This window comes from Nematostella vectensis, chromosome 12, assembly GCF_932526225.1.
Source record: "Nematostella vectensis chromosome 12, jaNemVect1.1, whole genome shotgun sequence".
NCBI lineage: Eukaryota > Metazoa > Cnidaria > Anthozoa > Actiniaria > Edwardsiidae > Nematostella > Nematostella vectensis.
In genome coordinates this window covers 12,758,043-12,781,006 of record NC_064045.1, presented here as the reverse complement: position 1 = coordinate 12,781,006, position 22,964 = coordinate 12,758,043, and the positions used below count along the sequence as shown (strand labels likewise).

The 22,964-nt window shown below is 42.2% G+C and overlaps 4 protein-coding genes across 4 annotated transcripts; 1 reads left to right on the top strand and 3 right to left on the bottom strand.

Moving 5' to 3' along the window:
* Window positions 1–125: 125 nt before the first annotated feature.
* LOC5520118 (alpha-L-fucosidase) lies at window positions 126–5,501 on the top strand. The gene is made up of 8 exons (XM_001639996.3): window positions 126–609; window positions 1,012–1,118; window positions 1,361–1,491; window positions 1,829–1,962; window positions 2,859–2,956; window positions 3,663–3,795; window positions 4,433–4,603; window positions 5,082–5,501. The coding sequence occupies exons 1-8, from the start codon at window positions 221–223 to the stop codon at window positions 5,329–5,331; spliced, it is 1,413 nt and encodes a 470-aa protein (XP_001640046.3). The 5' UTR covers window positions 126–220; the 3' UTR covers window positions 5,332–5,501.
* A 699-nt stretch (window positions 5,502–6,200) lies between these two features.
* Window positions 6,201–6,695, bottom strand: LOC125557117. Its single transcript, XM_048719425.1, has one exon. The coding sequence runs from the start codon at window positions 6,693–6,695 to the stop codon at window positions 6,201–6,203; it is 495 nt and encodes a 164-aa protein (XP_048575382.1).
* A 405-nt stretch (window positions 6,696–7,100) lies between these two features.
* On the bottom strand, window positions 7,101–8,751 carry LOC5520133 (collagen alpha-1(XXIII) chain). The gene is made up of 5 exons (XM_001639924.3): window positions 8,513–8,751; window positions 8,265–8,311; window positions 8,027–8,062; window positions 7,796–7,831; window positions 7,101–7,240 (listed from the first exon to the last, which is right to left on the bottom strand). The coding sequence occupies exons 1-5, from the start codon at window positions 8,662–8,664 to the stop codon at window positions 7,146–7,148; spliced, it is 366 nt and encodes a 121-aa protein (XP_001639974.3). The 5' UTR covers window positions 8,665–8,751; the 3' UTR covers window positions 7,101–7,145.
* An 11,935-nt stretch (window positions 8,752–20,686) lies between these two features.
* Window positions 20,687–22,180, bottom strand: LOC5496594 (Krueppel-like factor 17). Its single transcript, XM_048719424.1, has one exon. The coding sequence runs from the start codon at window positions 22,178–22,180 to the stop codon at window positions 20,951–20,953; it is 1,230 nt and encodes a 409-aa protein (XP_048575381.1). The 3' UTR covers window positions 20,687–20,950.
* Between the last annotated feature and the right edge of the window lie 784 nt (window positions 22,181–22,964).

The following is a 22,964-nucleotide window of genomic DNA, read 5'->3' as shown; positions in this document are numbered from 1 at the left end:
AATAAATCAAAAGGTAGTTAAGAAGTTAAGGTTATAAGGGCCATAGTTTTGCTTTTTATCGATTTTCTTATTTACATCGAGATACCTGTGCGTTGTGTGTGCTTCAGAAGACTGGATCGACAATAGTACCACAGGTGACTCACAGCAAGGGTTATCAAAAGATAGTATCCATTTGTTTTGTTGTTTACAGTATTCTTTCTTTTTCGCAAAAAGGTTTGCAATGGCGAGAAATCTATCGCCCACTTTCCTAGCTGTTATCTTGATCTGTTTTCTATTTATTATTTCATCTTCCGTTGCCGAAAAAATCGATAGAAAGCTACCATCAACTCACTACAATCCAACTTGGAACTCTTTGGACAAACGACCTATTCCTGCTTGGTACGATAAGGCGAAGTTTGGAATATTTATGCATTGGGGAGTGTTTTCTGTGCCTTCGTTTGGATCTGAGTGGTTTTGGAAGTTTTGGCACGACAAAGACAAACCATATGTCGATTTTGTGAACAATAACTACCCGCCAAGATGGAGTTATGCCGACTTTGCCCCGCAGTTGACTGCAGAGTTTTTCGATGCGAATGAATGGGCAGATCTGCTTTCTAAGTCGGGAGCAAAGTGAGTATGAGAATAAGTCCTTGATAGAAAACAATAAACTAGGTGAAAGCCACACTGTTTGTAAATTAGTGATTACCTGTGATTTTCCTTCAAAAATTGAATCGAGGCACCCGTGACGTCACACGCTCGTATTCTATAGCCTGTATCACGTGGTGCGTAATCTCAAGCAAATCTGTATAAGAACCCACATGTCCCTGTGAGATGTACTAATTATGATATGTTTAAAGTGGGGTCATGCTCACTAAGCAAAAAAAAAAAGTTTGTATCGTCATGCAAGCACAGAGCGAAGCACTCGAGCATAATAACTAAGCCTTGTGAAACATTCTGCTCTGCCTGCCAAGCCTGCCCGCCATGTGCCATACAAATCAATTATAAGTATATATCATGGTTTTTCGTTACCAGGTATTTTGTGTTCACGAGTAAGCACCACGAAGGCTGGACTAACTGGCCATCCAAACAAGCCTGGAACTGGAACTCTGTTGAAAATGGCCCTCATAGAGATATAGTTGGTATGATTTTATTCCAATAAAAAAGATCCATAAACCACATATAAACCACACAGAAGGGGGTTTCTCTCCCCCCTCCTGCCTCCTCAAATAGACAAATAAGGCCCATAGCCAGGGGGGGGTTGGGGGGGAAACCCCCACTTGACTACCTAAGAGAAAATGGTCCACTTTATGGATAAATGAACCCCCCCCCCCCTTGTGCCCCTCATTGTAGTACTAACATATTAAAACTAATCTTAACACAGGTGAGCTTTCAAAAGCTGTCCGCAACAAGACAAACGTCTCGTTTGGTCTCTACTTCTCTCTGTTTGAGTTCTATCACCCTTATTATCTTGAAGACTTGAAGAACAACTACACTACACACAAATATGTTGATGTAAGCATGGTGATAACAAACACAACATATGCCAAGATAATAAGTATTCTGACATTAAATTCAAAACCACCTCCCCTTTTTTCAAATTTAGAGCTAACACTTGTGTTTTAAATCAAGATTGCTTTTAATACTGCCTCGTAAATTATCAACAGAGTAGATTTCCTTTTCTTTCAAAGTCATCAAATATAACTATCATCAAATTATTTTCCCAGGCATGATGGCAGATCTTCCTCTCTGATAGTTTATTTATTTTAAATAAACTTGTATATATTTTTTTGATTTATGAAATGTTTAATATTTAGCAGTGTTTATATTTCTGTCCTTTTTTCAAATGTAGGAAGTAATGTTGCCACAGATGTATGATCTGATTAACACATATGAGCCCTCGTATCTATGGACTGACGGTGACTGGGTGGCCCCCAATGAGTACTTTAGAAGCAGGGAATTCTTGGCCTGGCTTTATAATGACAGGTATGTATTAACAGGGCCTTAGTAGAGGTTGGGGCACTGGGGGCACGTATTCCCCCCTTTTAAAAAAAATATACATAAGGAAATGACCAGTAGGGGTGTGACTTTGCCCCCCCCCCCCCCCGATATTTCTCAATATATCTGTAGTTAGTGACCTTTCTTATAGAGATGTACATACAATGTACAATTTATTATATACAATGTACACCAATAAGCCAAAGGCAGCACAAACAATGTTTTTCAGGCTTTAAACCACAAAATCCTTTCCCTAAAATCACTAAAATGAGCTTTGTTTGGGTCATGTTAAGTCCCATTGTAAAGCACTCTATGATAATTTGATAAAAAGTAACCATGATAAATTGGCATTTTGAACCCTTAGTTGAAGCTCTACATCTAAACTCCAAGCTGAAACATGCAAAAATAATTAAAGTAGATATATTACAGGGCTTCTGGAATTACGCGAAAAAAACCTCAAAATTATGCGGGATTCTTTGCTAAATTACGCGGAAAATCAATCATAACGTGCTAAATTACTCAGTTTAGCAAAGTTTAGCAAGAACGTCTAGTCATTTTATTTGTTTTAGAAATTCTCTATCTCTCTTTTTTACGAGAAATAGAGGTAAGATTACTAAAAGAACACATCAGCTTTGCACTAAATGTTTTGTCTTTCAAAATTTAGCCAAATTATGTGGGATTACGCGAAAATTTGTGGATTACACGGATTACGCAGAAAAAGCCAAATTACGCGCTTCCGCACAAGCGCGCAATTCCAGAAGTCCTGATATTAAATACAAAATGGCCCTTTTTGTAGTATAATTTTATAGAATATGCAAACGTTTATGTCTGTGTAAAATTCCCTTAAGTTTGGGTTAAATGTTGAAATGTGTTATATTTTGCAGCCCTGTTAAAGATTATGTTGTTGTGAATGACCGCTGGGGAGCTAACACCAGAAACCATCATGCGGGTGTTTACACAGGAAGTGATAAATACAACCCAGGTAGGATTCTAGTTGAAGCCAGGCCTTTAAATGTTGGGTAAGATTGTCTCCTATAATCTGTCTGAAATTTTACATATTCTAAAAAAAAAAACTTATTTTAAAAAAGTCCCCGAAATAGATTCTTATACTTACGATCAACAAAAGCTTTCATTTTTGGTATGTTATTAGAAATTAGGTAGCTAAATAACAATGGTAAAAAAAATCCTTGCCCGCATATGGATTTATATCAGGGGCGAATTTCAAAGTAGGAAAATAACAGTGACTGAAAATAAAAATACACCAATATCTTAGAATTTCTTTTATAGGATGCACAATTTTCTATAGCCTAATTTGTTAAAAATGTCGCTGTAGTGAACAGCACTTAGCAAATAGTGAATTTAATGGGTTCACCGTTCCGTTGCCATAGAAACAGCAATGTTAACACATGTTACATTTTTATAAAGTTTATCCCGAGCTGCATGCCATGGTCGATCCTATCCCTGTAGCAGAAGATACAAGTTGTGATTGACAGGATGGTTGGGAATTCAGGAAACTGTATTGAATCTCCTTAAACTACCATTTGTCATTCGCCATTTCTACATTGTTGGTTAAAAGCATACGTTTGGAGCTGGTTCTGTGAGTTGACTGTCTGGATACATACAGTGCCAGCCTGTTATAGCTTCTAAACAGGTTTGGTGACCCTTTTAAACCTTTAACTTTCTGTCAGGGGTTCTGCAGAAACACAAGTTTGAAGATGCCACTACTGTTGACAAACGTTCATGGGGCTACCGCAGAGAGATGAAGCTGTCTGATGTACAGACAATAGATGAGCTGTTGGAACTCATGGTCACTGTGGTCAGGTACAGTCGGGTTTCCAAATAACCTTGATTTTTTTTGTAACATTCCCTCCCTTACCCTTCCCCAAAAGATTACTGCCCCCCTCCCCTTACACACAGCTTAAAATTCTGTATTGATTTCCAAAATGGTTATTCTTTGGAACACCATTCAAAGAAATAAAAGATTATGGGAAAAGAAGAGTAAGGAGTGTTGGAAACTAATAAGTACGGAATGGATAAATGTGTTATTGTTTGGGTAAGGGTCTCATTGAACACTGCCTTTATCAGATACAGCAACAGCGAAAGAATGCAAATGACTCACTCCCCCTTGGCTTGGGGCATGCCAAGGAGCCTGTGGAACGTGGAGCGTGTGTAACGTGGAGCGTGTGTAACGTGGAGCCTGTGGAACGTGGAGCGTGTGGAACGTGGAGCGTGTGTAACGTGGAGCGTGTGGAACGTGGAGCGTGTGGAACGTGGAGCGTGTGGAACGTGGAGCGTGTGTAACGTGGAGCGTGTGGAACGTGGAGCGTGTGGAACGTGGAGCGTGTGGAACGCCACAGTATGAACGGGACTCTTAATCCTATTAAAGCTGCATGTGAAATTGAGATTCCCTCCCCTTCCTCGTGGCCTATCATAGAAGTTTGGTGTTCTTATTCTTTAGCTGTGGAGGCAACTTTCTCCTTAATATCGGCCCCACCAAAGAAGGAACCATCCCTACCATATTTGAAGAGCGTCTTCTCCAGATCGGCGCTTGGCTTAACGTGAATGGCGAAGCCATCTACGATACGGTACCCTGGAGAGTTCAAAACGACACCGCTAACGTCCCCCTCTGGTATGTATCATTGGTAATGGGAAAGGAATGGTTGATAAAGTTAGATGTGGGTAAGTGTGGTATAATTTGCCATCTATAATACAGTACCCTGGAGAGTTCAGAGTGACACCTAACGTCCCCCTCTGGTATGCATCATTGATTAATGCATGGGGATGCAGTGGAAGGGTACTGTATGTTTGAGGTGGTCAGATATGGATGAGGGTGGTGATATTTGCCATCTATAATACAGTACCCTGGAGAGTTCAGAGTGACACTGCTAACGTTCCAGTCAAGTATGTATTAGTGATGTCCAATGTTAGATATAACAGAGGGCCGAGGTATTATTATTTGCCAATTACCACGTTTGATGTCGCGACCATCGTCATTTTCACTTTTCAGGTTGCTTTGCACATTTTATTTTTTACTTAATTTTTAAATATTAAAATGTCTATTTATACAGATTATTTTTTCATAAATCATGATTCCCGATATTCTTCAGGTACACCAGAAACCCCGACACGAATGTGGTGTACGCCATAGCTCTAGAATGGCCCACTGATCCGTACCTGGAGCTCGCCTCACCCATCACCACGGACGCTACCATTGTCACTCTACTCGGCAACCAGGGGAAGTTTGTATGGGAGAGTGAGTCGTACCAGCCAGGGGTGATCATCAACTTACCGTACATACCAGCCTCGGCTTTGCCATGCCAGTGGGCGTGGGTATTCAAGCTGGAAAGTGTCATGTGATGAGTAGATCGTGATAGACAGTGAAAACCCGAGTATAAGAACCAAGGGTGTTTCTCAAGCCAGCCTCCACCCAGAGGAGCCCAAGCTCCGTATTTGTGCCTATTGATCTGACGGTAAACATTTTTACGAAACACACAAAAAAATGAAAAATAAAAATGTATTTGCTAAAAGAATAGTTTAGTATTGTGTTTATGTTCACGTTTTCGCGTGTTCTCTGGCGGTTTGTTTGTGTTTTGGTGTTTTTGTGCTTGGGCTACCTGTGCCTCCACTGGCTCTTATATAAATGGTGCTTATTAAGAATATAGGGTACTACTAGGTTACTATTGAGGATCTTTTTTTTTGTTAATAAACTGTGGCGGTTTTGTAAGAACAATGGAGCTCTTGGATAGAGTAGTGATGACCTGCAAATGCTTTTGGGAAGGAAGTAGAAGTTTACCACGTACCCTGTATAGCGATTGGGTACCCAATAACTGGTTCTTTCTGAGAGTTAAGGATACTAGATTCCTATTGACAATGTTGTTTTTTAATAAGTTGTGGCAGGCATTATTTTATAGTCAGTGCATTTTTTTTCTTGACTTTATATGGTAATTTCATATCGTTAAATTAGATATCTCTGATATTTCGTTTTGTTTTGCATTGAGGCATTTTTAGAGGCATCACACTTTGAGGTAGCAGGTTGCTGAGTTTAGGGTTGTTGCTCTATATTGAGACAATCGAAATGCTGCAAACGTAAAAACTGCGCACTTAAATTTGCCTTTAAGGTATCTTATGTTTTAACTGTACTTCCATTGACGTTTTATGTCATTTTTTTGAGCCTTTGTTTATTACATTTATATTTCTTATTATTTTTTGGCTCCTTGATCTGCCGATCACTTGGTACAAACTGCGCATGTCAGCTCATATCCTTCTACGAAAGGACCGCACGGCAGAGACCCACACCTCCCCTCCACGGGGAACATAAATGCACCGCTGGAACGTGAGTGTGTACCGTATCTGTACTCGGCCTTATGGTCAACACAAACAAACTGAGACGAGTGCTTGTGAGTGTAGTGCTCTGCCATCAGGTACCCGTAATACTCGAGGGTCCATCCCGCGGGACACGTGTACTGGGCGGGGACCATCATCTCGGTACCACGTGATGGGACGTAGCACACTGCGCATGGCACATCGTGGTAATGAAGCCCACTTCCGAGTGTGCCACCGACATTGTAATATTCCGTGCCGTACATGAAGGCGCCATTTGACTGGACACCACCCTGAACCGTGAGGTACTGAGGAGCGGTCTCTGGTATGCAGACGTACTGGGAGCCACTGCCAGGGTTGTTATAGTAACCTCCCCCAACAATGCCTAGAAAGAAGAGCATCTACTGTTGGAGCTGCAAATGGAACAGGTGCCGCCGCTAACGCCTACACTTTTATCACCGGCATTATCATATTTTTTCCTGCGCGCTCATTGGTCAATACAGGTCACGTGTGACATCGACGCCACGTTGTATAAGTGCTGTATAAGTTGCATTTTTTGCCATTATTTCGCCACTAAAAGCCTGAGCGCGTACTAGTTTGCCACCCAAACTGTCACGGGATCTCTTGGCGCAATTCCCGTTTTGTGAAGCTCATGAGTCAATGAAAACATGTCAATGAAAACTTATAGTGCGCACTACGCACTATGAGTACTGCATTCGAGGCTGCAAACTTGACATAAAACAACAATCCCCATTGATAATACTAACCCTAAACCCTAAGCCGTTACACCTCACCTCGGTAGACGGTCTGTGCTCCAGTTGGGCAAGATTTCTTCCCCCACCGCGTGTACTTCACTCCAACTTAGGTCTTGGACCTGTGGCGCCTGGTCGTCCGCGGAGGCCTGGGCTCCCTTTGGGTCCTTGGGCACCCTGTGCTCCTTTAGCTCCTGGAGAACATAGCAGCGGACCGTAACCGAAATAATGTTTAACTGTTTTTGTTGTTGTTGTTGTTGTTGCTGTTTCGTAAGAGATACTCCGGGATGGCCCCTTAAATCTAACGTTGACCCTGCACACATGTCAACGCTCCTCTTTGCGCTCATCTCTATCTCATCTCTTTGGCTCAGGGACAAAGGGGGGAGGCGGTATTTTTTTTTTAACACATGGCTTTCTGGCAGCCCAAAAGGGGGAGGGGTTAAACCTCCTAAACTCCCCCCCCCCCCCCCCCCCCCCACCTAGATCCACTTCTGGTTAGTTATGCTCTGTAGGATTTGGTTGAGATCTCTTGCCTAAAGAACTGTTAGAAAAAGCGTAAACATCGGCCAGCATTGTTGGCGCATGGACTGTGAGAATGTTGGCGAGCTACTACACTTGGTGTTTGGTGTTCAAACAACGCAAGAATGGACCTGGAGGACCCAGTAGTCTTTGCGGGTACTTAAAGGTCTGAAGGAAGAAAGCGCTGGATACTCGACCATGACTGGTTGCAATCTAATTAAAAATATTACCAGGAGCTCCACTTTTTCCATCTCGACCATCTCGCCCTAGAGACAAAATAAAATCTTTATATATCTGCGACGTCAATAGTCCTAAATTCTTCTAAAGTAAGGAAAAATGCTTTCGCACAGCTTTTTTATTTATGTTTCCCGCATGGGAATGGAATTTTCGCACAAAAAAAAAGTGTTGTACAGAATGTTATCTATTCATTACAGTTGGAAAGTCTGAACAAAGTCTTTTACCGATGGGGCCTGGTTTTCCGTCACGCCCATCCCTTCCTGTAAAATAAAAAAATTATTACAACCTTTATTTCTATAGGAGGGGTGTACAAATAGTCTTTATATGTTACTGCAACTGTTAACCGACTATTTGACAAAATGACAAAGCCTTTGATTTTATAAACAATATCAAGGGCCTATTTGCATGTTGTGGCACCTCTTGAACAAATTTGAAATACAAAGATATTTATTTTCTAGTTACCTTTAAGAAAAGATGCAAGTTTCATTTGAGCCAAAAGTCGATTCATCCTGCCGAGATAAATTATTTAAATTTGTATAAAAGATTCTCATAGCATTTATAGACAAAGAGGGCCTTGGCCGTCATTTAACGATCATTAACCTCTTTGAATAAAGAGAATCGTTTTACAAATTATGGAAATATACATGTATGAAAATACAAAGAGACTAGGGGAAAATGCAAAGAGAGGGCATGGAGATAAAATTTCTTACTCCGCTCTCATGGTTTTCACCGTAGACGCAAGTCCCGCGAGAGTTGGAGTACTGCGTTCAGAGAGCTCCACTTGGCTTGTTTCTAGGGCCTCCGCCCCATTAGCAAGACTTGACATCAAGAGAACACAGAAAACGACGCCGAGAAACACCATCTTCTTTTTATCAGAATGTAGATTGGAGAAGAACGACTGAAAGTGAGCACTATGAGTAAATCACAAGCTATTTTATGCGTTGTCATAGGAAGTTCAAAGTGACGAGACACGTGCATATAAAAGAAGGCGGAAAATGTCAGTTTAATATTCAAAACAAAGTCTTAACTTGTTTATGAGCAACATATTGTTGTGCGCTGCGAAAAATGTGGCAATTATAATCGAGTAAATTTTATTCATTGTTTCCCATTCCCTCTAAAACTATCTGCATATGCTCTCTGGAGAAAGCTAATTCCAAGTATGCCTAAAAAGTATTTTGTAGGTGATGCTTTTAAGCATTTTATTTCTAAACAGGAACTCGAATCCTTAGTTTCCTGTTTATTTAGACCTTCTCATAGGCCTGTTTTTCATGTTTAGTGTGTAAATACGTCCATTACGTCCACCAACGACGATCTTTTGCTCTGACGGATCACAGATTAGATCATCCTCGGGGATCCAGGGCGTTGCGGAGATCGGGCACACAGGGAGCGCGCGAGAAAGAAAGAGCACTTTCAGCCTGTTTCTTTCTCGCGCCGCGCTCCCTGTGTGCCCGATCTCCGCGACGCCCTGGGTCCCCGAGGATGAGATTAGATTGAAATTGTTGATTTTGTGGAGGAAGGAAAACCGGGGAAAACCCTCAGAGCAAAGATCAACTACTGTTACCACCTCCCCTATATCAAAGTAATTTAGATTGAGCATAAACCGAAAAGTGTCTTACCAGTCGCTCCAGGTTTAGCGTCACGCCCATCTCGGCCTGTGAAAAATGGTTAATATCATTAGGCACTCGAAATCCCTTGAACCGCTTTGCATTTTTCACTACTTCATTCTCGTTCCCAGAGCTCCTCCGCTGTTGTGTTGTCAGCATGACCGAGAAGCTCTGGGAACAAGAATGCACACTCGATTTCTGTTATCCACACCTTTTCGGGGGGTCTGGGTTTCGCTGTTGGGGTATTCACCTGATGTCGCGAATCGAACTTATCAATGGAGGAATTGTACCCAATCGCTACAGGGTACGTGATGAACTTTCTACTTTCTTCCCAAAAGCATTTGCGCGTCATCACTTCTCTACCCAAGGCATCAATTGTTCTTACAAAACCGCCACAGTTTATCAACTGAAAAAGATCCTAAAAAGAAACCTTGCACCCGAAATTCTCAATAAGCAGCATTTATGTAAGAGCCTGTGAGGCTCACAAATTATCAATATATTTGGCATCAAGGCACGTACATGAAATATCAGAGAGTTGATTTGACTAGGGATAACGGATATCTTTCTTATAGCAATGCCTAGGATAGAACAAACGGGAGACTGTGCTACGTACCTTTCAAAGCATTATTTGCGCCAACAGTTGATTTACCCTTAAAATAAAAATAGGCACATAATGTTACTTCATCTTTTTCCTTTTATAAAAAAATGTATATTTGCTAAAAATTTCAATTGCTGCATAAAACACTAAAATTGCAAGAGAGAGAGAGAGAGAGAGAGAGAGAGAGAGAGAGAGAGAGAGAGAGAGAGAGAGAGAGAGAGAGAGAGAGAGAGAGAAGAGAGAGAGAGAGAAAGAGAGAGAGAGAGAGAGAGAGAGAGAGAGAGAGAGACAGACAGACAGACAGACAGACAGACAGACAGACAGACAGACAGACAGACAGACAGACAGACAGAGACAGAGAGAGTGGAGAAATGGGAAGGTAGAAAATTGTACACGTTAGTGCTTACTTTGTTTCCAAAGTTTTAACGGTCGACGCTACTCCAGCAAGAGTTGGTGTACTGCGTTTAGAAAGCTTCCCTCGCTTGGATTCTTGGTTTTTCGTCCCATTTGCTACACTTGCCATCAAAAGAACACAGAAAACGGCTCTAAGAAGCATTATCTTCAACTCGTAAATCAAATAGGTCTTGAACGGGCCTCTGTTGTCTAGAGCTTTGTTGAAATCAAATGAGTAGAGGCGAGATCCTTGCGTATAATTCAAAAGCGTTCATAAAACTCCTACAAGAATTTTCACGAAATGAAGAAGTTTGCCTGAGGCAAGGAGCAAAGAAAACAAAACATCAGTCTAAAGATGCAAAAAGCGCCACGGAGTTAAATTCTTCAGGGTTTTGGAACTAGAACAGCCTCGTGACGTTATAAAAGGGACCCTTGCACGGTAAAATAAAAGAATGTCGAGTTATTTGAAGTATCCTACAATAAATCTATGCAATACAGCCAAACCGCAGCCAAAAACGAACCTTTAAACATAAACAAAATCACATGATGACTTAGCATACAGTTTATTTCATATGTACCCAACACTACTCCTAGACTTTTTGCTACAGTATTAGGACTGTCTATAGAACTCCGGGGTTTGTCTTACGCCACAATATGTATTGCAACACGATGGATAATTACTGACTGGGGATAAACAAAGCACACACAAAGATGAACAAGACATAAAATTATCAATAGCATTTTGCTATTACGAAATGTTAATCTTCATGATGAAGAAGCAATTGAAGAACTAATCAATTTTGATCGCTCGCTTTATATGAGAAAATAATTTTGGAAAAATTCTCTACTCTCGTGCAGAAAAAAAAAACAGGTAAGCAACGTAACTGCTCGCCGAAAAATACCATTAGGTCTTTCTTCAATTACTTTCATTTCTTTTACTGGTACAATAATACTTCGCCAAGGAGTGTTGTATACAGTGGTACCTCTATTAAGCGACCACCCTAGGGACCGTGCCAAGTGATGGATACAGTGGAACCACTATTAAGCGGCCACCCTAGGGACCGTGAGAAGTGATGTATACAGTGGTACCTCTATTAAACGGCCACCCTAGGGACCGTGCCAAGTGATGTATACAGTGGTACAGTGGTTTGAATTTCGTTTTGTTCTTTAATTCTATCCAACATTATGCTGGCCAATATGTTTAAACATTTTATGCTAAATCATCTTAACAAATAATATCTGTTCAAAGGAAGGACAAGGCCCCCCGAAGAGAGACATTACGCCAATAACATTAAAAAGATCTGCTCTCGGAGATCCGTCAATCGTTTTATATTTTGATAGAAGTCCAAGTTAAGCCATAAGGTCGCACAGTTCTTAAGTTCAGATTCTCTGATGTAAATTTACTCTTGACGACGAGCGCTACCGTGGTAATAAATATGAGTGTCATCAAAGAAAGATTAGTTCGCCGGCGTTAGACAGTTCGGATGGAGCTTACGCATGTGCGACGCTCTATGATCAGATCGACTGAACGCCCTTCCACACAGTGGGCATGCGTAAGGTTTTTCCCCAGTATGGCGTCTATAATGTCGCTTCAATTCGTCCGATCTGCGAAATTTCCAGCCGCAGTTCCGCCATGGACAGTAGAATGGTTTATCCGCATTTGGCAAGCATTTTTGTGGCGTGATTTGAGGGGGTTTGGAAAGTTTTGTGTAACAACCGAAATCACGAGTGTTTCCCGCAACATCTCCTTGTAGGTTTGAATCTAGATACTCGGGCGAATGAGCGCGAATGAGGGAAGAATTATCGCTGTCCGAGTCACTAGCGCTTGAGCCTTTACTGCTGGCAGGACTCGCGAAACTGGATTCACTCAAGTCTGACCCTCGGCGATCAGTGTAATAAGGATCACCTGCCACGTGACATGAATCAACTTGCACGTGATTAGACTCCCTTAGCACGTGTTTGGAATCTCTAAGCACGTGATCAGACTCCCTTAGCACGTGATTAGTACCATCTAACACCTGACTAGGGCCATTAATTGTTTCCATTATGTCCGTAGGTTCGGGATCATTGCCTAGATAGTTAACACCCTCTATCATTTTAGTTTGTGAAGTTTTTATCCCAGTGTCCATGTCGAACAGCTCACGATTTTCGGTTTCCTTTGATAAATCGTTCGTGGTGTTTTTGTAAGTGTTTATTTCAAGCTGTTTGGTTAGTCCGAATGCCTGTCCGTAAGGCGCAATGGGATTTTCTTCCAATTGAGTCATGGCGAATTTATACTGTGTGTATGTATCTGCGGAGGAACTCTCGATGGCTGAATTACTCGTACCCATGCCTATCTGACACAGGCCACCCGTGCTAAGCCCTGTACTTTTTTGTACCGTTCCAGGACTAGTTTTTGATGGCGCGTTTGCCACATTGAAACTTTCCTTCTGGAAAAATGTTGCATTAGATGACGAAGTCGTTGCATAGCTTACTCCAAAGCCAACGTTATCATTTGAACAGACGTTAACCCACGAGTCAGGGCTATCCCAGAATGCACTCTGCTCCACCACAGGGTTTTGTTTTACCGGAAATGCCATCTGATTTGTTGCGAATCTATTTTGCTTGAACATACTTCTTTTGCTGAAGTCCTTCAAAGCCTCCGTAAATTGACCGCATGGCTGGTCAAAACGGACCGGAAGTGAAGCGTCGTTGGGCTGGTACCGGAAGTATTGCTCACTCGAAGTCGGGAAGCTCTTCTGGGCAGCGTTGCTCATCGAGTACAGACAGTCGCTCGATGTCGTCACTGCGCGTGCGCTGTCGAGTGGCGCCACGCTCCCAATGGTCTTTGCGGGCTGGGATGTGACGTCATTTTGCGTTGTACCAGTGTTGAGGTACCGTTCGAGCTCGAAGAGTGTCTAAAAGAAAACGATTGACCTGTTTTAGCCTGCATTCAACTTTTACATTTAATTTTACATTAATATAAATTGTTTTTATGAATGATGTTGTGTTGTGTGTTTCTTATCTTAAAAACGATGTTAGACTGAACCCGTGAATAGAAATCGCTTTTACCGCGTGAAATTTATTAGAACAAGTTCCTTAGGCATCGGCAAAATATTGTAGTTCGAGGTGTACGGTTATAGTGCAACAGGTGCTACCGTGGCCACACATACAAAGTTTTAAAAAAGTTAACACGCGAGAATCGTAGTTTTACATTAGCTTAGAGTATCTTTGCCACACTGGTTGGCTTTCACATCTTAAGGTGGTCACGCTAGTGTCACGCTAGTGTCACGCTAGTGTCCCGCTAGTGCGCGCATTGTTACGTAGCTACTCGATGACACCTGACACTTCGCTATGCTCTTAGGCGTCCGCCACCAGGCAATGGTGAGAGGTTAGTACGGCCAAACAGCAAAACATCAACATCACGTTCTCTTTAGATATTGGCTATTGTCGGCAAGCTCTTAGACACTGACACTTACAAAATGACATTTCGATTAAAAAACTCCAAGCTTGGTCTGTTTTTTTGGCAATCCATAGTCATAAATACTTAGAAATAGGTCGCTCTTTTTTAACTATCATAGCTAAAAAGAAGTTGTCGAGTCACTGAAGGCAGTAGAAATAAAACCTGCTAGTAGAAATAAAACACATTTTTTGGAATGTTAAAAATGCACGATAATTACTGGTATATTGGGACTGATGGGACTAAGATCCGTGAATTCTAACCACTCCCTCCCATCTGCGGAGATCTCCTTGTCTTAATCAGCCAATTACAACTAGAGATGACTCAAGCAAATTTCTGCTAATAATTCCGCAATGCCATGGCCGGCGTTAAGATGTTTTTTGTGTTCGATGATATTGATCATGGCCAACAGATTGTTCAGTCATCTGACAAATCTTCCGACATCCACTCCACACTGCATCATTACTAATACATGCACGAGATTATCCCCCAAAACACTAGTCTGTCCACTAGGGGATGAAAGTCCCTTTAAAAGTCTTAGTCTTTCTAGGGATAAAAGGTCTTAAATCCAGGATTCGTGGGTTTCAATAGAGACCATGCATGATTTCTCATGCGTTGACGCTAAACTCCACATGATGTTCAATTCTATTTAAACTTTATGGTTTTTTTGTGATGTAAATGATTCGTCATGGAAAAACTAAAAAACAAGAGGTGACCATTTTACTAGGCAAGACTCTACTCTGCCATCCCTGAAATGAAAGAAAATCATGGTTGTCCTTTGACTTGTAAGGGTCCACTTCACTGAGTTCTCGGTTTGATATAAAAAGCTACTTGAGCGCCTACAAAGAGCAGGTCTTAATAGAGCGATAAGGGAATTCGGGTATTTAGCACAGAGTATAGAAGATATTTACAAAGAAATACGGACGAAAATTGCGTTTGCCTCCCTAGAAAATACAAAGATTGGCTTCAGTGTCCAAGGTTTAAAGGACAGCGAGATAATCACTCGTGCAGTTGAGATCGAGTAAGTGGGGAGTTCGAGATAGAGCTAGAACTTCGTTGATTGCGTATCTGTACTCGGCATCTCGGTCAACACACACAAACTGGGACGAGTGCTTGTGACCATGGTACGCCGTCATCAAGCACCCGTAATACTCGCGGGTCGATCCCGCGGGACACTTGTACTGAGCAGGGACCATCATCTTGCTACCACGTGATGGGACGTAGCACACTGCGCATGGCACGTCGTGGCCGTTCAGCGAACATGTTCGCGTAAGTATGGGGTTGATACCCTGGTATTCTGTGCCGTACATGTAGGCGTGTAGCCCGGACGCCACTCGTGTATTTGAGGTGTTGAGGAGCGGTCTATGGTATGCAGACGTACAGGGAGGCACCGCCAGGGTGGTTATAGTACTCGCCTCCAACAATACCTGTTAAGTTCAGTGAAAATAAACCAGTGCATTCGTTAAGAAAGCTCCCCTCGCAAGAAGCGTCACGAAGTGAAACTCTTCAGGGTTCACACGTAAACTTGAACAACCTCGTGTCGTTTTAAAATGGACTCTTGCGCGGTAAAATAAAAGAATATAGATAAAGCATGACAACTGTGCAAGGAAAATAATAAGTCGAGTTCTTCTTATTTGCCTACTCTATGCAATCAAGCCGCAACGCAGCCAAAAAAGAACCTTAAACATAGGCAAAATCACACGATGACTTATGCCTGGTGCACACTAGTGACATAACGACATAATAATGTCGCTCATAGGTTCAAGTGTGAAAGGTTCGACATTCTGACATAAGCCCAACATAACGACATTAACATAACGACATAACAGTTTTTACTGGGATACCTGTGGTAGCCCAGTTATAAAATGCAAACTGTTTTTTTTTTCGTGGTCCCGGGAAATCTGCCATGTTGTGCAATACCCCATGAGCCTCTGCGCCACTTCGTGTACCATCTATTTTGTGTCCCCATTTGTCATTACGCTATGTCTGAGCTTACATAAAGTACGTCCCTTCTGCCCTTATAAGGTCATCGCTAATTCACTTCAAGACAGGAGACGCGCCATGTTGGATTTGAGATTTCATCCGAGCATTAGCTTATATTTGTGCAGGTAAAAAAGGTAACTTTGGCAATTATATTATTGCAAATGCAATCAAAGCTTTTCTATCTATAATGCTATTGTAGAAATTCGTGTCAATTTGAATTTTTACTGCGTATTTCCTTCGTCGATTCATGATACGATTAGTCGAAGACCCGACCCGTAGGGCCGTAGAGAAAGAAACAAGTGTTCGGGAGCTTTCTTCAAGGCCAAAATTTGAGGTGATTTAGCTTTATACACTCAGGAATAAAGTAAAGTTAATTACATTTATTTCTTATGTGCATTTTGTATTTTGGTGGGAAAACGGCTGATATTGTCAACAAGGGAATGCTGTTGAGACCCAAAATAAATTGTGGCTAATAATCGCGGGTTTATTGGAACAATTTGGAACAATGAATTAAACAATGATATGTAAGTACTTATTTATTACAATACTTACTGCTACTAAATTAAAAAAAAAGAGTTTTTGTTTTTTTGTAATATTTCTCATTATTATTGTTCCCCCAATGCTGCTCTTCCTAAGTGATGCTCTAAAATTCGCCATGAATATGCTAATATCTTAAAACATTTTTTTGCTTAGTATTCAGATTTTATTACAATCCCTTATAGTTAGAAAATAGCAAGGTCTCCAGTGGGAGACCGGAGTTCCAAGAAAGGAAGAAGCAGCTCCCATTCGTGTCTATATATCTGTCGTCACATCTGTTTCTATATTTTTTTAAATTTCAAAGCAAATACACCCAAAGGAATGTTTGGCCATAGCAGCCCCCCTTGTTACATCCATGGTATTCTAGAAGTTAACCAGATAGGCGTAGTCTTTCCTGAAGGAGTAATTCAAACAGCACCAGAAATATAAGGCCAGCTCATTGTCTCATAAGTGTAGCTGTTGGAAAACAACTTGGTGGACTAAATATAACTTTTGACTTTTCAGATTATTTATTTGAAAATTGCTATATCCTAAAAACTGTTTTGACCCCCCCTGTAGTATTATGCTATAGCTTAGGCATATTTGGGAACCCTGTGTTATGTGTTTGTACATCCGGGACTTGAGGGTGAGTCTGCCATTTTGGATTAAAACGTTGTTGTTGACTGTTCATCGGTGTACTTCTCTCAAATCAATCGATCATAATATAACACCCCCCCCCCCCCAAATGTGCTATCACTTATAACAATTTTCAAACACATTTTCTATGACAGTGCTCTGCTGTGGATTATATCTCTTTCTATGTAGTTTATGTGTATGCTAGTGTATGCTCTCTACACTGCTGTATGATAGCATTTGGTAGAAATTTACACTGTAAAAGATAGATAGATTTGATAGATAGATTTATTTATTAAATACCCCTCGCAGTTAGAAACTCAATTACAGGTTATTAGCACACACAAGCTAAGCGATTACAACATTACGACGTCATTACATTATCAAGATACTTAACAGTAACAAAATTTGACAAGCGATTAGTGTTGCATATTTTCGGTTTCATGGGAGCAGATCTTCTTAGATTGTACTGGTTGACTCCCTTGACCGACCTACTAGTGGCTAGGCAATGTAAAGGGTTTTCCTTACACAGGGAACTCATGAATTGTTGACAAAGCATAAATCGTCCATTTTTAAGCGAGACAAGACCAGGGCATCATTGTAACTATTGGATGGGAAGATTATTCTAAGCGCTCGTTTCTGGATACGCTCTAGACCATCTGAAAGAAACGCAGGCAGGCCAGCGTACACCGCGGCACCGTACTCTATGACTGATCGTATTAGAGAGCAATAAACAGTGACTAAGTCCAATTCTTTAACGCCGCACTTTTTAAGTAAGCGCAGGGCATATAGCCTAAGATTTGACTTTTTGCAAACGTGGTCACAGTGGACATCCCATGTGAGGTCGCTAGAGATGTGGATACCGAGAAGTTTGAACGACTTAACACATTCTAGCGTGGTACCTCCGACATAGATTGGGCGCCACGTACAAGCACGGTATTGCAAAAAATCAATGTCCATGATCTTACATTTGGACGGATTTAGACACATGTTGTTCTTTATAGCAAACTGGTGTATATCGTTTACAATATAATCTAATACAGAAGGAGAGTTTCTTGGTACAATCTGGACGACAGTCAGATCATCCACGTACTTTACCCTAGGTGCCCAGGAGGTGACGAGATCGTTCACCATCACGGCAAAGAGGATTGGGCCGAGCCGGGTACCCTGTGGTATTCCTCCATTTAGCGCAAGTGTTGATGAAGCCGCTGACCCGATTTTCACTAACTGAGTTCTACCGTGAAGGAATTCCGCCACCCATCTAAGCAAAGACTGGTGGATATCGAATTCGCCTAATTTACGCAAGAGGATGTGATGGTCAATTAAGTCGAACCCTTTGCGAAAATCGGCAAAAAACAACCTTGCCGCACAGTCTCCTTTGTCAAGGACGTCAAGAACAAGGTATAAAATGTAACAGACGGCTTGTGATGTGGACTTTCCTCCGACCGCAAACTGTTTGGGATCCAGTTTAACTAGGATGCGCGGAAGGAGCCGCACGAAGGTAAACCGTTCCAATATTTTAGCTATTTGACAAGTCAAGGAGATTGGGCGAATATGGTTTTCAATGACTGAGGCAGGACGCTCTTTAGGAATAGGGTTGACAGCTGCGCATTTCAAGAGCCAGGGTAAGCGACCTTGACGGAGGGAAGAGTTATACAACTCGGCGACAACAGGTACAAGTTTGAAAGCAAATAGGGACCACACCTTGTTGGGGATCCCGTCCGGGCCAAGAGCCTTCCTTAGCTTGATGGAACGTAGTGCTGCAGTAGCTTCCCGCGGGGTAACAAATAGATCGTCGGGAATCTCAGTGACAGATATCGCGTCGACGTCGTTAGTAGACAAGGGGGCGAACTCAGACGTAAGCCCTGTGACAAAGATGTTAATATTTTCACATAACTGTTGGATGGTGACAATGTTAGTCCCGTCAATTAACTGGTTTAACCATTGACAGTGACTTGACCTCCCTCCACCACCTTCCAGGGTTGGACTGCTTAAGTGTTGCGACCTTGGCGTTGTAGAATCTTTGTTTGCAGTCCTTAATATGCACTTGGACTTTGTTACGTCAGTAACGGAACTGCTGAGAATCTTTTCCGAACAGCGCCAAGCATTTTTGTCTCTTAGAAATCATAGCTTTGATGGCAGAGGACAGCCACGGCTTGTCGTTTCCATGGATAGGACACACCTTAGAGGGAAGGAATGTGTTTATAGCGACAGATAGTGTTTTATAGATGAAATCCTACTTCTGCTGGCAAGATTCTAGCGTGAAAAGATAGTCCCAGCTAAAACTTGTGATCCAACGATCAAAAGCAACCAGCGCGCTGTCTCTAGTGTCGCGCTTTGTGACCGACTTTTTTTTATGGCCTTGGTTGAGTCTATATGCGGTCTTATCAAAACACAGACATGGTCGCTGGACCCGAGCTTAGGAAGTTGTATGGGGGACGCCAGTTGATTTGTACGCGGTCAGCCAGGCGTGGGGCGTTTCTTCCCGTTTCGGATGTGACATTTGCATATTGAGCAAAACAAGAGGATTCGGACGATAGCGAAAATTTACTACTTTTTGATCTCTTACCGGCCTTTTTGCCACGGAAGCGGAAGAGATTGTTCGATTTCAGGGTGTTGATAAGCTCGGAGGTCAGTACGTTTCTGTCTGAAAATCCACGTAGTCGCTTAAGTTGACTTCTTGAATAAGAGAGTGGTGTTGTGCTGGAATGGTTGGTTTGGCGAATATGCAAATTTCCCGCCAAAGATGTACTCCTAGGGTCCAGTTGATCGGGACCGGGGTTAGAAGAGACATCAACAAAAACGGTAATGTCGGTCGGTGGATCATGCCCCGGTACTACCAAAGATGTAAAGCCATGCTTAGACCATTTTTCTATAGGGATCTTCGACCTGGAATGTCCAGATGGTGTGAGAGATCGATGTTTAGGTACTAGAGCTTGACCGCCTAAGAGAGTGAATTCTCTCTGTAAATATACATGATAGCTCGAAGATTTGTAGTCTTGTCGACGAGGGAGCCTCAGATAGGGTGAGATTCCATTATTAGGTTGGGTAGTAAGGTTGCTGAAAACCACTAGATATAATAATCGCAGAGCAAGCAAAAACGTGGCCGCCATATTCAGCGCCTGCGCAGTAACGTCAAGGAGACAATCAGTCATGTCGACTTTCATGGTGAGTCCCCCCCCCCCCCCCCAATCAAACCTGGAGAGTTGGTGCTTCTTACCATTCTTGCCCCAATCAGTGTTATGATATGGCATTTATGATATAACTCAAGATTTTACCAAATGTTTTTAGTATATCCAGGCGGTATTATTATGGCCAAAAATATTGTCATACATATAAACAGGTAACCCATCAGGTATCCCAGTCAACCCTGCGCGCAGGGTCTTGTTTCTTTAATGTCATTATGTCCAGGTCGTTATGTTGGGCTTAAAAGAGTGCGCGCGCCTATGTTGTTATGTCGTTGTCACTAGTGTGCACTAGGCATTAGCAAACAGTATATTTCATATGACCCACACCACTCCTTGGCTTTATGGACTGGAAAGTGGTGCGGCGGGCCAATATTACGGTAAAAGAGCCGCGTAAACGAGGTCGCTTAATGGAGGTTATAGTAACAACTAGGGAAAAAAAATCGTTTGAATTTTGTTTTGTTCTTTAATTTTAAACAACATTATGGTGGCCAATGTTTTAACACTCAGAGATCCGTCAAACGTTTTATCTAGTAATAGAAGTCCAAGCAAAACTGTAAGGTCGCACAGTTCCCAAATCACCTATATTTGATTCGACTTTATGATGTAAATTTACTCTTGACGACGACTAGCGCTACCATGGTAACCAAGACAAAGTTTTAGAAAACTAGCTAATTAGCACTTGGGAATCATAACTCTGATTGACAAGCATGCTAACTAGTTAACTTCCTAGAGCTCCCAAGATTGCCAGAGTAGCGCGCGCTACGCAAAATAAACACGAGTGTCATAAACGAAGATTAGTTCGCCGGCGTTAGACAGTTCGGATGGAGCTTACGCATGTGGGACGCTCTATGATCAGATCGACTGAACGCCCTTCCGCACAGTGGGCATGCGTAAGGTTTTTCCCCAGTATGGCGTCTATAATGTCGCTTCAATTCGTCCGATCTGCGAAATTTCCAGCCGCAGTTCCGCCATGGACAGTAGAATGGTTTATCCGCATTTGGCAAGCGTTTTTGTGGCGTGATTTGAGGTGGTTTGGAAAGTTTTGTGTAACACCCGAAATCACGAGTGTTTCCCGCAACATCTCCTTGTAAGTTTGAATCTAGATACTCGGGCGAATGAGCGCGAATGAGGGAAGAATTATCGCTGTCCGAGTCACTAGCGCTTGAGCCTTTACTGCTGGCAGGACTCGCGAAACTGGATTCACTCAAGTCTGACCCTCGGCGATCAGTGTAATAAGGATCACCTGCTTCGTGACATGAATCAACTTGCACGTGATTGGACTCCCTTAGCACGTGTTTGGAATCTCTAAGCACGTGATCAGACTCCCTTAGCACGTGATTAGTACCATCTAACACCTGACTAGGGCCATTAATTGTTTCCATTATGTCCGTAGGTTCGGGATCATTGCCTAGATAGTTAACACCCTCTATCATTTGAGTTTGTGAAGTTTTTTTCCCAGTGTCCCTGTCGAACAGCTCACGATTTTCGGTTTCCTTTGATAAATCGTTCGTGGTGTTTTTGTAAGTGTTTATTTCAAGCTGTTTGGTTAGTCCGAATGCCTGTCCGTAAGGCGCAATGGGATTTTCTTCAAATTGAGTGCCTATCTGACACAGGCCACCCGTGCTAAGCCCTATACTTTTTTGTACCGTTCCAGGACTAGTTGTTGTGGGCGCGTTTGCCACATTGAAACTTTCCTTCTGGAAAAATGTTGCATTAGATGACGAAGTCGTTGCATAGCTTACTCCAAAGCCAACGTTATCATTTGAACATACGTTAACCCACGAGTCAGGGCTATCCCAGAATGCACTCTGCTCCACCACAGGGTTTTGTTTTACCGGAAATGCCATCTGATTTGTTGCGAGTCTATTTTGCTTGAACATACTTCTTTTGCTGAAGTCCTTGAAAGCCTCCGTAAATTGACCGCAAGGCTGGTCAAAACGGACCGGAAGTGAAGCGTCGTTGGGCTGGTACCGGAAGTATTGCTCACTCGAAGTCGGGAAGCTCTTCTGGGCAGCGTTGCTCATCGAGTACAGACAGTCGCTCGATGTCGTCACTGCGCGTGCGCTGTCGAGTGGCGCCACGCTCCCAATAGTCTTTGCGGGCTGGGATGTGACGTCATTTTGCGTTGTACCAGTGTTGAGGTACCGTTCGAGCTCGAAGAGTGTCTAAAAAAAACGAGTAGAAATTGAATGATCTTGTTGTTTGGGTTGACCTGTTTTAGCCTGCATTCAACTTTTACATTCATATTTTACATTAATTTAAATTGTTTTCATGAATGATGTGTGTTGTGTGTTTCTTATCTTAAAAACGATGTTAGACTGAACCCTTGAATAGAAATCGCTTTTACCGCGTGAAATTTATTAGAACAAGTTCCTTAGGCATCGGCAAAATATTGTAGTTCGAGGTGCTACCGTGGCCACACATACACAGTTTTAAAAAAGTTAACACGCGAGAATCGTAGTTTTACATTAGCTTAGAGTATCTTTGCCACACTGGTTGGCTTTCACATCTTAAGGTGGTCACGCTAGTGTCCCGCTAGTGTCACGCTAGTGTCACGCTAGTGCGCGCATTGTTACGTAGCTGATGACACCTGACACTTCGCTATGCTCTTAGGCGTCCGCCACCAGGCAATGGTGAGAGGTTAGTACGGCCAAACAGCAAAACATCAACATCACGTTCTCTTTAGATATTGGCTATTGTCGGCAAGCTCTTAGACACTGACACTTACAAAATGACATTTCGATTAAAAAAATCCAAGCTTGGTCTTTTTTTTGGCAATCCATAGTCATAAATACATAGAAATCGGTC